At 38.9% G+C, this 14,189-nt stretch overlaps 1 protein-coding gene across 5 annotated transcripts in view; it reads right to left on the bottom strand.

The window, feature by feature from the left end:
• The window catches only part of fhit (fragile histidine triad diadenosine triphosphatase), a 407,063-nt gene that overhangs the window by 250,638 nt on the left and 142,236 nt on the right, over nt 1–14,189 (bottom strand). For all 5 annotated transcript variants that reach the window (XM_088083324.1, XM_042498823.2, XM_042498834.2 and 2 more), the window contains one exon: nt 3,007–3,132. In XM_088083324.1, coding sequence (XP_087939450.1) covers nt 3,007–3,112 — 106 coding nt within the window. In that variant the 5' untranslated portion in view covers nt 3,113–3,132. The remainder of the gene's footprint in view (nt 1–3,006; nt 3,133–14,189) is intronic.

Below are 14,189 nucleotides of genomic sequence, written 5' to 3'. Positions count from 1 at the left end.
CATAATAACATCACTCAAAACAAGGCCGAACAGAAGGAATTGGAATTATTGGTGAATAAAAGCAATATCTTTGCTAAAATACATAAATTAAATTAAATTAAAATGTAATGAAATACAGACACACAACAAAGACACAAAAGATCATTTCCATTGAACCGTTTGCTAACACATCAGCCATGGATATTCAATAAGTTTTCAGCCCTTTTATAAAAAAAATCTAATCGGTTCATTGTTAAGTCCAAGCAGACTTTTTTGCCAAATATGAAGAAATTCCCTCAATGCATTTGTGAGTTGTCGGATTCATGAGAGTTAGACTTATGCAAGTTCACAGTGACCTTTGACCTATGACTACCACATTCTTATCAGTTCGTTGCTGAGTTTAAGTAAAAGTTTGTATGAAATATTAAAAAATTCCTTCAAGGTGTTCTTAAGATATCACATTTTCAAGAATGAGACAGACAAAGTCACATTGACCTTGACCTTTGAACACCAAAGTCTAATCACTTCATCACTGAGTCCAAGTGGATGTTTGTGCCAAATTCTAAAGAATTCCTTTGAGTCGGTCTTGAGATATTGCATTCATTAAAATGGGACAGACGAACAGACTCGAAACCCGAACACAAAATGCGTCCGGCTTCGACTAATGCTGGCTCAGAGGCATAAATTTTTTTTTGAAAATAAATTAAATTAAATGACTTGTGTCAAAGAGTAAATGCAGCCATTTCCACTATCTTGCTCTGTCCACAAGCACAATAGTTCACGCCTGACCACACTGAACTGTAACACTGGGTGTCAGACTTAAAGCTTTCAACACATGAGCTCAGCTCTGAAACAATACATGCATTTTAAAAAATGCATGTGCACACTGCTACAACAAGGGAAGTTGTGTGGGAAGAAAATACTGCCGTCCACTTAAAGAGCAGAAACAAAGAGAACACAAAAAGCCTACAAGCTTGAGAATGGCCCAATATGAAGCCCTAAAGTTATCATATCCTGTGACCAACCAAAATATAACATGCAATTCAGAGTCACCCTTTCCTTTTAAAACACACCTTCAATGTGTACTGTAGAGCTACTTGTGATGGAAAAAGTTTTGTTTTGTCCTTTTCGGTCATGAAATACCAATGTTTGTTTACTGAATACATCTGATTGCGTTGTTTTTTTTTGCAAAAATGTTATTTTGTTCTTCTGTTTTATGTGACATGTATGAATAAAGATCTAACTATTTCCATATGGTATACAGAGTATGCCCTGAATCTTCCACATAAGGATATGCATGTCTTTACGTTTGGACAGAAACGCCACCGGAGAAAAGGTAGAAAAGTTCATTTTTGGTGTTTTTTGCTGCCCAGTCTTATTGAAAACACGCATGGAGCAGTACAGAGACAAAACCAGAACCAAAATGCACTGCAACAAATAAGTTATAGCATGCTACCAATGATAGCCTGCTAAACACGCTACTGAACTCTTCACTTGTATAAATAGGGCTGAATTACACTCATCAATCTGTTGTCTGCTAATTCATTGTTATGCTCACTTCCTGCAGCACAGTGCAAAAGGTATGATGGAAATCTGCAGCAAAAGTTTAATTTTTTTCAACCTAATCTGGGCAAATACAGTACAGCTACTAGCCAATTGACTCCTTTGTTTGTCCTTTTTTATTAATACCTCCCCAACTAGCTCCAGCGAGCCTGCTGGGTGATGTGTTTGAGTGGTGGGTTTGCTAAGTTCCACAAGCTCTCTTTAGCTCTTTTTAGCTCTTTTGGTCAAAGAAATACGTAAAACAACTCCATAAAATGCTTCACCCATATTAACTCAATAACAATAGCCACAAACTTACCTTTTAGTCCAGAGCAGCAGTTTCTAGAAATTGTGCAGCGCTATGCATGCACCATGCAAAAGCAACATTTTAGATTCACTTCTACTTACAAATCAAGTCAATCCATTCACATTCCATTCATTAGAGTTGCTCAAAAACAATGATTCGTTCGTGAATCCAACATCACTAAAAGCCAAACTTTTTTACAACTGTTTCTCCCAGACCTTTAAACCTTAAGTCACACACACCAGTCTGTCACATACATTAATATTCTCTCCCCTTGTCTTTTTGTGGATGTACAGCAGAAAGTACATCAACTTAAGCCTTTGAAAGCTGGATCAACACCAGTTTTCTTGTGCTGCATCTAGGTGCCTTACAAACATTTAAACCTTTGAAATGTGGGAAAATATTATTTGAATTTGATATGATATGAATTTGATTTCTTTCAAAAACACGAGCAAACATGGCAATCAGCAACTCAAGATGAAATGTTCCCTTTTTTAAATTTCAGGTAATTTTCATTTACATTTTTATTAATTTCTTGCTAATTTTTGGGTTTTGGGGTTTTATACAGCAGAAATGGCACATTTTTTTTGCCATTTGTGCTGTATAAAACCTTGCTGTGACTCCAGAAAAAAAAATAGACAACAACAACAAATAAACACAAATATCCCATCTGACTCAGTATTGCTTTAAAGTACACTCCAGAAAAGATTAGTTACTCCAAACTCAAGTCGATTTAGTTTCAGTCAGAAAGCACTTCATGGCTCTATGATACAGTGACGTGTGACCCTGACTTATCTGAATATCTGCGAAACCTTGAAAGCTCCTCGCTCTGAGGTTGAAAAAACTGATTCGAAATGTCGTCAAGATCATACTGTATTTGTTTCAGCCACGACTGAAGGCTGCATGGGGATCATGAAGATTTTAACAAGTTAGAAAAAAAGAGGAAAAAAAATCTGCATGGAAACTTCTTCATTTTACTTCTTTATCTCTTGATCCATCTCTATCCATAATATCTAATCAAGCTAATGCATAAGTGCAACAAAGTGACCTTTCATTCCCAGTCTCAGAGGGTCCATCAGCTGTTCAAATGTACACACACACACACACACACACACACACACACACTTCATCCCACGAACAGAGCTGAGCTCAGCAAGCACACCTCCCACCTGAAAGGATACGTCCGGGTACCACAGGCTTCCTGTTGACCAGAGCGAAGGACAGCTCCGTCTGCAGGAACACCGCCGAGGCCTTGATGAGATGCTGTCCGAAGCGTAGGGTCAACATGTCCCACAGACTCACAGGGCCTGGAAGAGACGCAGAGACAGCAGGTGGTCAGTAATAATCAGACTGAGTGAGGATTCCATTCATTGCAAGTACAGCTGGAGGCCCTCGCTCAGTGATATTACAGACATTTTTTTCACTTGATTAGGATCTGATTTGGTAAAGGTTATTCTGCAACATCATAATAATACGGAGTACTAATGAGAATAATACATATATTTATACAAATAAACCAAACAGAGTTACAATAAAATAATAATAATACAAAAAATTACACAAAAACATAAAATGATTTTTTAAAAAAAACAGTTGTAAATGGCAAGTACAACGCTTAAAGAAAAAACAAGTCTTTCCTATAGCAAAATAATTCAAGGAAATAAGGAAAAAAGTTCAAAAAAACAATGTTTATAATTATATTAGTTTCATATTTATCAGTATGTAACAGAAAAAAATATAATAAAATGCATAAAATTAAAACATATTTATTATTTGATTTATATTTTAAGCAGTTTTTAGGTAATTTTCTTTTTTGTTTGGATTTTTGTTTTTTTGTTGTTTTTTTTGTTTGTTTGTTTTTGGAGATTTTTTCAAACTGTTTTACTAATTTCTTGCAAATTTTTGGACCTTATTCTTATTAAGTTGCTTGCTTGCTATTTTTGAAAGAAAGCAAACCAATTTGCTCTGGTTTCATAGGGTTAATGTAACTGTAAAGCTAACTGAAAAGCTTTAAAGACCTGGTGCTGCTTTGCCCTCTGGTTCAGCTTCCTCCTCCTTGTAGGTCTGCATCACTGCAGACGCTGTTCCAAACCACTGGTCCATCGCACACTTTATTTTACCCTCACATGTGAACAAGACCCTGAAATACTTAAACTTCTTCGCTTGGGGCAGTAACTCTCCGCCAACCCAGAGGGGGGCATCCCCTGTTTTCCGGCAGAGCACCATGGCCTCAGCCTTGGTCTCAGTCTGGTCGAATGCTTTGTTAATTAACTCAAGCAGCAGTTAAGAATGGAAGCATGTCTGGCTAAACAGGGCTTATTTAAAAGGTAAAAGGCTCAGCATGAGAGCTGCTGAAGGGCACAGCAGAACATTGTTAAAAACCCCGATCTCCTCCCAAATCCTTTTCAAAAAAAGTATTATCAATTTCTCAAACAGTGTTCAAGGTTTGACAGCCACACAAATTATGGCTCTATGTTTTATAACAAAATATGACCTTGGTATTGAAAATGTCAATGGCATCAATCTCACTAACTAAAGCAAAAGACGGAGAAATGCAATAATAAGCAGGCCGGAGATATTGAATCAATTGGATAAGTAGAGCTCATGGTTTTCCTTTCATTCAGGTAATAATCACAGCAAAAATGAAAGGAAAAAAAAACATTATTGTGTGGAACAGTTTTTCTCTGGGTGACACTCCGCTATGGCAGAGAGATGGATCCATCTTATCGGACCATGTCCAAGATAGAAAGATGGTGTCACATCTGACAAACTCCTCCATCAACTGTTACACGCTTGACATCCTGCTGAGAGAAACGATTATTGCCGCCGCATAACTTACTGGGGAGCCGAACTCTCCACAAACACATTCTGTTTCATGAAAATGAGAATTCAGATAGTAAAACCCTGCTGATAATAACAAAGGAAATCACTTGAAAACAGGATGGATTAGAAAACTGCACATACACTATATACTAATGGTGAAGAGCTGGGTTTTCATATGTACTGATGTTTCTCATATGCTACTCTTAAGATATCTACTTTTTTTTCTGTGCTAACATTACACGTGTGCGTGTGTGTGTGTGGGCGGGGCTTCTGGGCTTTTTAACCCATGCTGCCCATTTATTTATTACTACACGTACAGGTTGTTTCCCTTTAACCTGCTAGTGCTAACTTTCTGGGTCGGTGCTAAAATTACACCGGGGCTTTTGGGGTCCCCAAGGGTTTTTCAAGGGTTATGTATATGCAGGGACAATGTTGGGCAATGACAAAGTAAATGTAACTTTAGTCTGCTGTTACTTGTTACACAGACAACCTTATGTAATAAAATAACAGTTACTCAGTGTTAGTGATTATAAAGGGGTTACATCCGAATTATTTCAACATGTTCTCATTCCAAACTGTCACAAATCGTCGATTTGCAGTGGATTTCTGCATCTACATATTATGCTCTAGGTATCCTTCTGCATCCGCTGTTGATGTTCTGTGATGTCACTAACATGAAGTCGCTACTATGATGTCGCTACCGTGATGTCACTACCGTGATAACAACAAATGCAAATGCTGTCAGGGATGGTTAGATAAGGTGTAGAAATTCAGACAGAAAGCAAACACCAGACTCCCACATGGAAGTCCAAGATGGTTGGATCCATCCACCGCCCCAACCATCCACTCTACAGGGGCCACATGCTCCTTATATCACATTGGTACTGGCAGCATTTCAAATTGACACCGTCCAGCTGCATATCATGCGGAAGTGATAGTTTCTGTCTGGCCATGTTATCAACTGATGCCGCCTGTTCGCATATCATGCTCCTGAGGCAGACGTCTGGCAATCCAGCCACGTACAATAATACTGCAACCAATTCTGTCAGGCCGTGTTCTCAGCCAATGCCACCAAGTGACATATCATACAGCCATGGTTGTAGGCTTTGGCCGCCGGGATCTTACACCGAAAGCACTGCAACACCTGCGGTATTCGACAACTTTGGAATGAGCACTGGCTGGTAGGATGGCTTACACAGAGCTGTGTAAACACATAGGCTCCATTCATTTGGCAGTATGCGCTCAAATTTTAAGCCTTGTTTTTGATTAGTCTTTTATTAATTTGTAAAGGCTCTCATCTACCAATTAAAATCTCTGCACGCTGCTCTAAGCAGAAACACAGCATGTGATCAATAACGGGTGATTTAATTGTCTATCCATTATGTCACCACATGAAGCAATGCCCTTTTTCCTACTATGCTACTTCACCTCGTCAAGTGTTGATGGACCCAGAGTCCAGAGTTTGACAGACCCATCCACCCATCCTCCCACCTGCCTTATGGGGATATTTATGCACCTTAAAATACGCCATTGCCGGTAGTTCAGTCCAGCAGCCTGTCATAACACCGAAACTTCTTCTGTCTGGTCGCGTTACCAACAAATGCCACCAGGAGGCGTATCATATATTTGTGAAAGGTGGTTTTTGGCATTGGGATCTTGCGCTGAAATCACTGCGAGAGTGGCAACATTTCACAAATGAAAACAGGCTGAACTGCCACCACATGCGGTGGCTCTTTATCTGGTTTAAAATAGTCATGTTTCACTCAAATAAATTTACAAAATAATCAGTTTTTTTTCTTTGGGCTTAGAACCGAGTGCATTTTAATTCCACCGAGCACAACAAATTACTTGAGAGTCCTGGGGATTTCGAGGGTGGGGCAAGATCGTTTGGCACATTACCATGACCAATTTAATTACACCTAATGACTGTGAGAGGATATCCCTCTTTCTGAATCGTGCGCGTAACTTACTGTAATGGGGTTAAATGACGCCTAAGCGATTACACGGCTCCCTCTTGGTGGGCTGCGTGGCCTGAGCAAGGCAGAGCTGGAGTGACACAGGAGGAGGAGGAGGAGATGAAGGAGGAGGACGAGGACGAGGAGGAGGAGGAGGAGGAGGAGGAGGAAGGCTGGGGCCTGGAGATAATCACAGCTCCATGCATGCTCCTTCCTTCCTCCCATCTCTCTCCCTCTCTATTCTCCTACCTGAGAGCTGATCAGCCACCACAGAGAGAGATGGAGAGAGAGGGAGAGGGGGAGAGCCACGGGTGAATTTGGATTTGGTCCCAGAAGACTCATCCACAAACTCTCTCACCAGCTGTCTCTCCTGCATTAGCATTCCAAATGCACTCTGACAATTCCACAATTAAGAACTAGAATGCTGCAATTAGTTCACTGCGTGGAGAGATGACCCAATTAGTGTTTACTTTACACAGATTTTATCACCTTCAATTTGTAAATGCCAACAGCCTTTTCAGCTACAAAAGCAAAACTGAGTTCTTCCTTTTATTGAGCACGCTTGCAGCACAGGCCGTAACTCCCGCTGAGGACACAGAGGTCGTGTCTCTGTGTTTGTTTCCTAGGGATTTAAATGTTTTACTGATCTGAAGGCAACAGTTCACAGTTTGTTGTAAAATCAAATGTGGAAAGAGCCTGCTAGGGTAATTATAAGTCATTAAATAAACTTTTATTATGAAATTTAGACATATAATACCCCACTTTCTGTGGTGTTTGGCCATGGTTGTTTGCATGGTAAATTAATCATGGATTACATTCGCTAATGGGCCTCATAAAAGAGTCCCTAAGATCACACTGTCATGCTTTTAACCTAAGCAGAAACCTCCAGGGTTGAAAAATTAAGCACCAAAAACAGCCACTTGAGGCTGGCTCCAAAAGTGAGCCAAACACCACAGACGTTATCACTATTATATTAGATTCTCCATTCATAACAACTGAACACCGGATTAATTTATATAGAAGTTTCTATTAACACTTTATACTACATACTGCAACAACAACTGGCAGACAAATCTCTTACCCAGTATCTGTAGAGAGTGGACAGAATGCACAGACTGACTGTCTCCATATTACATTTAAAAATTTGACGTAAGTCCATCAAGGTGTTCTTGAGATATCATGTTCAGGAGAATGGGAGGATGGACAACCTGAAAACATAATGCCTCTGGCCACAGCTAACGCCTGAATGGAGGCATAAAAAATATATATTTAAATATATTTTTTGTAATTTTTGTTTTTAGTGGAAATTGAGGTTTTTAATTTTGGCTTGGGCCCAAGACTGCTGTTGTGGTTTGGGCTCGGGTCAGGCTTGGACAGAAACTATGCAGTTTCATGTGGGTTCAGGCCTGGATTTTTCAGCCTCTTCAAAATGATGGTCAAAATTTGCCATCTTAAAACATTACATACAATAATCATCCGAGACACCCACAGCTCCTCTGCGATCCCCATCCCCCCAGCTGAGCCTGCCAACCTGGACGATTCAGTGCACATGCCTGCCTCTGAACATCTGACATTTTCACAAACATCAAACAGAACCTGGCAACAGCAAAGATGACATTTGCAATGTACAATTTTTTTTCCTCAGCTATCAATGATAGTCCACTGGCAGTAGATTTTTGCCTGTGCACCTTGTTGTATTTAGCCATTTCACCAACCTTAGAAGGTGGTTGTATGGTCCAATCAAACAAACTATGCCATCAAAACTCTAGAAACATTGCTCTCAGTGAACTCTGAAATAGCTGCACTCCTTTTAAGATTATTTATAACTATAGTCCTCCTTAACCATCAGTCATTGGTCAATATGGTGTTTTTGGTTCTTTGGCTTGACCCCTGCCGAGCCCAGAATTCAAATCAATCACCAGCCCACACCGTTTACACTGTTGACCAGTAAATGGTCATTGATTATAACACTGGGGCTTTGGTCAGATTGGAGCCAGGTTTTCAGAACCATTGACTCCCAGTGTCATGGTGTAAAAAGAAAGTGTAAAAATGGAGATGCAGTACTTTCACCTCTAAGAGAGACACTCTGGGGGATCCCAGGTCCTGTAAGTCTTACATCATTTGGGTGAAAGGAAGGTGAGTTGTGATTCTAATCAAATAAATGCTGTCACAAAAAACTTCCATCAAGTACAGCCATTCAGACTGTCACTGTGTCCTAAAAATGGTGCTTTCTTTTAACCTGTTTACGGGAAAAATCAACTTCTTTCAAGAATTTGTAAGTAAAATAAGTAGTAGTGTCACTCAAATAAGTAATTTGAGTGACACTACTTCAGTGATATACCATTTGTCTACTGCATGACCTTAACAAAACAACGTATAAAGGTATTGACAGCTTTGGGACAAGTTCTTGGGACTGAATCTGGGGACAGCTCAGGGGGTGATGCTAAATCCAAATTCTAGGTACTTTCCAAGGTTGCAGACAGTGCTGATGATTGTGAGTGGTCAAAAAAATGTGAAGACACACCACAACAACTTTAAAGAAGTATTTCACTGATATAAAGAGGGGCCTTACATAAAACTAGAATGTCTTTGCAGTAGAGACACAAATACTTTTGAAATTGGTGCTACACGACCAGAGATAACAGAAACACTCCCGTTAATGGGTGACATAATGTAAACAGGATTCTGTCAGGTAGTGTAATATAGGTAGTGTTTTGGTAAGCAGTAAAAAATAATGATATGAACAGTAGCAGCACTGCTGTGTGCAGGGCTGTTTTCAGATACCACAGGCACAGTTTGACTACATCCTGTGAGAGTGTGTGCAGCCCGGCTGCTTTGACTTGACGAACTGTAAGCCTGAGGGCAACCTCAATTACATGTGTGGCTGGTGTAAATGGCAGCCACCCACAGCTGTAATTTCAAATTGCTTTTCACCACACAGATTCCTACAACACACAAGTTTAACTTCACCTCCTCTGGTAATAAATACACAGGAATATATTTGATATATAACTGTAAGCATGCCCACGCACACATACACACATAAACATTCCTATAATACACACAGAGGACTATGAATCAAAAGTGACCAAGTGTGGACCTCTGTTACAGGTTGTGAAATGCTATAATATCACTGCAAAGCTTTTTACTGTTAAAGAATTTCCCAAGACACACACACACACACACCAAAGGTCTTTCCCTGTTTAGCATAAACATCACCACATAAGTGCACTGTATAGTTTTAGCAAGTTGAACAGAAATATAGGAAACCAATTGCATTGAAAAAAAAAGGAAATAAAACTGTTAATCTTAATTTTTTTTTATTTATAACAGATTCACTTTATATCTAATTGTTAAGTTTATATAAAATTTAATTATATGTACTTGTTTTTGTGAAGTTTAGTAATTACACCAATCTTTCTAAGTTTCTATGTATGCAACTTTAGTAAAACATATTTTGTAATCTATACAGTATATCTGTATTCTGCCGTCATAAGCAAGTTAAATCAGATGAACATGATTTTTTGAAGCTGCTAACACTTATAAAAGAACAAGGTAATCCCGCTTGTCAGTTTTAAGTTGCAACATCACAAAATTAACACTCAGCTTTAAAGTAAACAAAAATTAAAAGGCTTCAGTCCAAGACTGTTTTAAGTGAAACCAACTTATCAGATTTTACAGTGTAACGCATGTCTGATTTTATCCATAAAGGGATCTTTTTACACCAAACGCAAATACTTTGTACAAAATATATTGCACCTCAATTAAAGAATTATCCTTTCTAACTTAACCAAGATGGCAACTACCAAAATGGCCAACTCCAGGCCACATAATGGTCTGTCAACGTCAATGTCCATGTCTACTTTTATACAGCTTATGTACACCATTCCCACAAAAAATCAGCTGTTTATCTGTACAGTATATTGCTTTGCTAGTACAACTGTTGTTGAAGTCCTGACTCTTTACTTAAAGTCAGATAGGTCTTGTTACTGATCCAAAACAAATACTGACAGGAAAAGCCAGATTCACCAACGAAGTGCAGGGCAAACATGCACTGTGCTTTCATACAGTTTGCACTCACAATCTGTGTGTATTTAGGATCTGATTAAGACAGCAGCTTATTATGCAGAGGGACACTCAGAGCAAAGGAGAGTTTATTGGCACAGTTTGGGGGATTCGTTTTTTAGATCATTAGGTTTGGATGATAGATAAATGTTGGCTTGTTTCTTGAAGACCATAGTTCAACTTCACCTACTCAGAAAATCATGCCACTGTGTATACAAGGTTTGAGAGTAACGGAAAGCAAATAACGGTGTAATGTATGTAAAATACAAAACAGAAGTAGCTACATTCCATTACAATTATAGCTTAAACTGTGGGTTGTTCTGAATGCAGTCACTGTGTTTAAATTAGATTAGTTAAAGGGATTATTTTATCTGTTTACTCGCTCAAACACCTTGTCCAAACTGAATGCAAACAACACTTTCATTGTATTGTTTTCTATTTTATGTTTTAACTTGTCCCGGGCACCACAACACTGCCGTTTTGAGTTGAACATTTGTGGGTCACCCTGTTTGTAATTATTTCTGCCACTTGCTTTGAAGGCTCTAAAATTGATGCAGAAGGCTTCATACATTAAGTTTAAATACAATTATTTACACAACACCATGTGATTTAAATACAAAAACCAAAATAGGATGGCTGACACGAGAATCCCATACAAAATATGTATACCATCTTAGTTTAGCAGGTTAGCATGCAAACATTAAGCAAATTGTATTGAACAAAAAGCATGATAAAGGCTGATGGAAATGTCAGTTTTGCAGGTATTTGGTTTTATCGGGCAGTCTGAGAAACCTTACTAGAAGATAATGCAATTTTTCAATGTCGGTCAATGTCAATACATTATAAAGCAGTAAGTTGTTAAAAACTTACGTACTTATGTAGTTATGCAACGACATAACACCTCTTGTAGTTCCTGCTGCATCATGCCCGAGGGAGCCAAACAGCCAAAAAAAAGAATTTTCATTGCAGTATTGTGAAATATAGTTTTTTTCGAATCATCTGAAATACCACCTCATGCAAGCATAAAAATGTTCCTATTAGCATTAGTTTCAATTTGCAAAAGTGTTAATGGAAACCTGCCTACTGTCTCTATCTCTCTTTTTAAAAACATTTGCAAGCCGCTTTATCATGGAGACAAGATGACGCCAGTGTGTCTGGCACGCCGTCTAACGCTGGCAATTTGTGTGTTTGTTCTGTTTTTGGTGTCTGTCATGAGGACCATAAACTCTTTGCTGGTGTATGATCACCAGGAGGTATTAAAAATCAAAACCACTGCAAACTTTCTGGCGAAGTATGGCCAGGGTGAACACAAAACTTTTCTTCCTCCGCTCTTAGCGGATGTCCCCGCAGACCTTTTCCGTGCTAGGGCTCATTTTCCCCGGAGGCGTAGACGCAGAGGAACGTGCAGTGGTCGGCTAGTCACCCTTAAAGCCTCCTAAATATAACAATGACTTTATGAAACACCTGTCTGATTTCTTGGCTGGTATTATGACAAACTATGACAGGATTTTGTGTGTTGGTGATTTTAACCTGAATGTCTGCTGTCCTAAGCCACTGGCTAAAATTATTTTTAGATTTGATTGGACCCACACAAGAACATCGACACATGTTAGACCTCGTTTTATCACAATTTGCCTATTTTAAATGTTCAGGTATGTGACGCTGTGTTTTCTGACCACATGCCTGTTTTATTTGATTTCAACTTGTTCTGTCATAGTTTTAAACCCTGTGCTCCTGTGCGCCACTGCCGCATGCTGAAACCTTCCACCGCTGCTCAGTTTTCCTCTGCGTTTATTATTGCAAATCAGCTTGACACAAGGCTCTCTGCCTACCTTAACACTGAGAAATTGACTACAACCTTTCTTTCCACCTGTGCCAGCACTCTTGACACTGTTGCTCCTCTAAAAGTGATGCACCCCAGACCCGAATCTGAGCAGTGGCTCAATGATACGACCTGTGCAGCCAGGCGCGAGTGCTGGAGAGCTGAGCACAGGTGTAAAAAAGATAAGCTTCATGTGTCTTACGAAATTCTGAAAAAAAGCTGGAGAAAATATCAGAGAACTGTCAAAGCAGAAAAACATTCTATTTTTCTGATATCATTTTCCAAAATTTCAATAAACCACGTGTTCTTTTTAAAACTATTGATTTGATTTTAAATACTCCCCAGTCCACCTGTCTGGAAGTTTCGTCTCAAGTCTGTGAAGGTTTTCTCTGCTATTTTATTGATAAGGTTGCAACCATCAGAACTCATATCTTATCTACCTCTTTTGAACCTTCCATAGCCGTCACTTGCTTAACTGTCTTAAATCGGTTCAAGCCTGTGTCGCTTCCATCTCACAAAAATTGTCACTCAACTTAAACTCTCATCCTGCCCCACAGACATTGTTCCTCCTCACCTCTTTAAAAAAATATATAATAGCAGTCTTGCTTCAGGTGTTGTCCCAACATATTTTAAAAAAGCAGTTGTGGAACCCCTGTTAAAGAAACCAAATCTGGACATTTCGGTTCTATCAAATTATAGACCTATCTCAAAGCTTCCAGTTACATCAGTTAAAACCAGTTTTTATCATCTGAGGATTTTATCTAAAATTAAATCTGTTGTATATTTTAATGATTTTGAGTGCTTGATTCAAACTTTTATCTTGACCTGTTTGTACTACTGTAATGCACTTTACACTGGCATTAACTAGGCCTCCCTTGCTCGCTTACAGTTAGTCCAAAATGCGGCTCCTCATCTTTTAACAGGAGCTCGCAAGCATGAACACATTACCCCCATTCTCGCCTCCCTCCACTGGCTCTCTGTCCATTTTAGAATTAATTTTAAGATTTTACTGTTTCTTTTTAAGTCATTAAATGGTCTGGCGCCTCAGTACATCTCTGATCTCATACACATCTACACCCCCTCAAAAGCGTTGAGGTCCACTTATGCTGCGTCATCCCAAAAAGCAGACAAAAGACCAGGGGTGGCTGTGCTCTTTCAGTGGTAGCTCCTAAACTGTGGAATGAGCTACCAACCCATGTCAAAATGGCCTCCACCCTAGATACTTATAAATCTTGTCTTAAAACACATTTTTATTCCTTGGCTTTTAATTCAGCAGGAGAGTTGTGTGATCGCTGTTTGTCTATTACTATTTCTAAATCACTGGTTATTGTTTTGTGTTTTATGTATTTCTTAGTGCTCTTATATGCTTTTTATTTTACTGTGTTTTTATATATTTATTTTAACATTTGAATATTAGCAGCACTTTGGTAACCTTGTTTTTAAAATGTGCTATATAAATAAAATGGATTGGATTGGATCGGATCATTGCTGCGGTGCTCAGTCCATGGTTTCCATTATCCAAGTATTAACAGTAAACAACTGTCGCTCTAAATCCATTCAATTTGTACTTCTGTTATAACAAACCAGGTACCTATCAGCATATAACCACTTGAAAGATGGTTGGGTACTTTTTTTTTTTTTTTTTTTTAATTCTACCTATAAGACATCAAGATACAATAATCCATTGCAATCAATCAGG

This window comes from Plectropomus leopardus, chromosome 2, assembly GCF_026936395.1.
Source record: "Plectropomus leopardus strain MGB_pleo_1.0 chromosome 2, ASM2693639v1, whole genome shotgun sequence".
NCBI lineage: Eukaryota > Metazoa > Chordata > Actinopteri > Perciformes > Serranidae > Plectropomus > Plectropomus leopardus.
The sequence above is the reverse complement of the archived record's forward strand: the minus strand, read 5'-3'. Positions and strand labels throughout refer to the sequence as shown.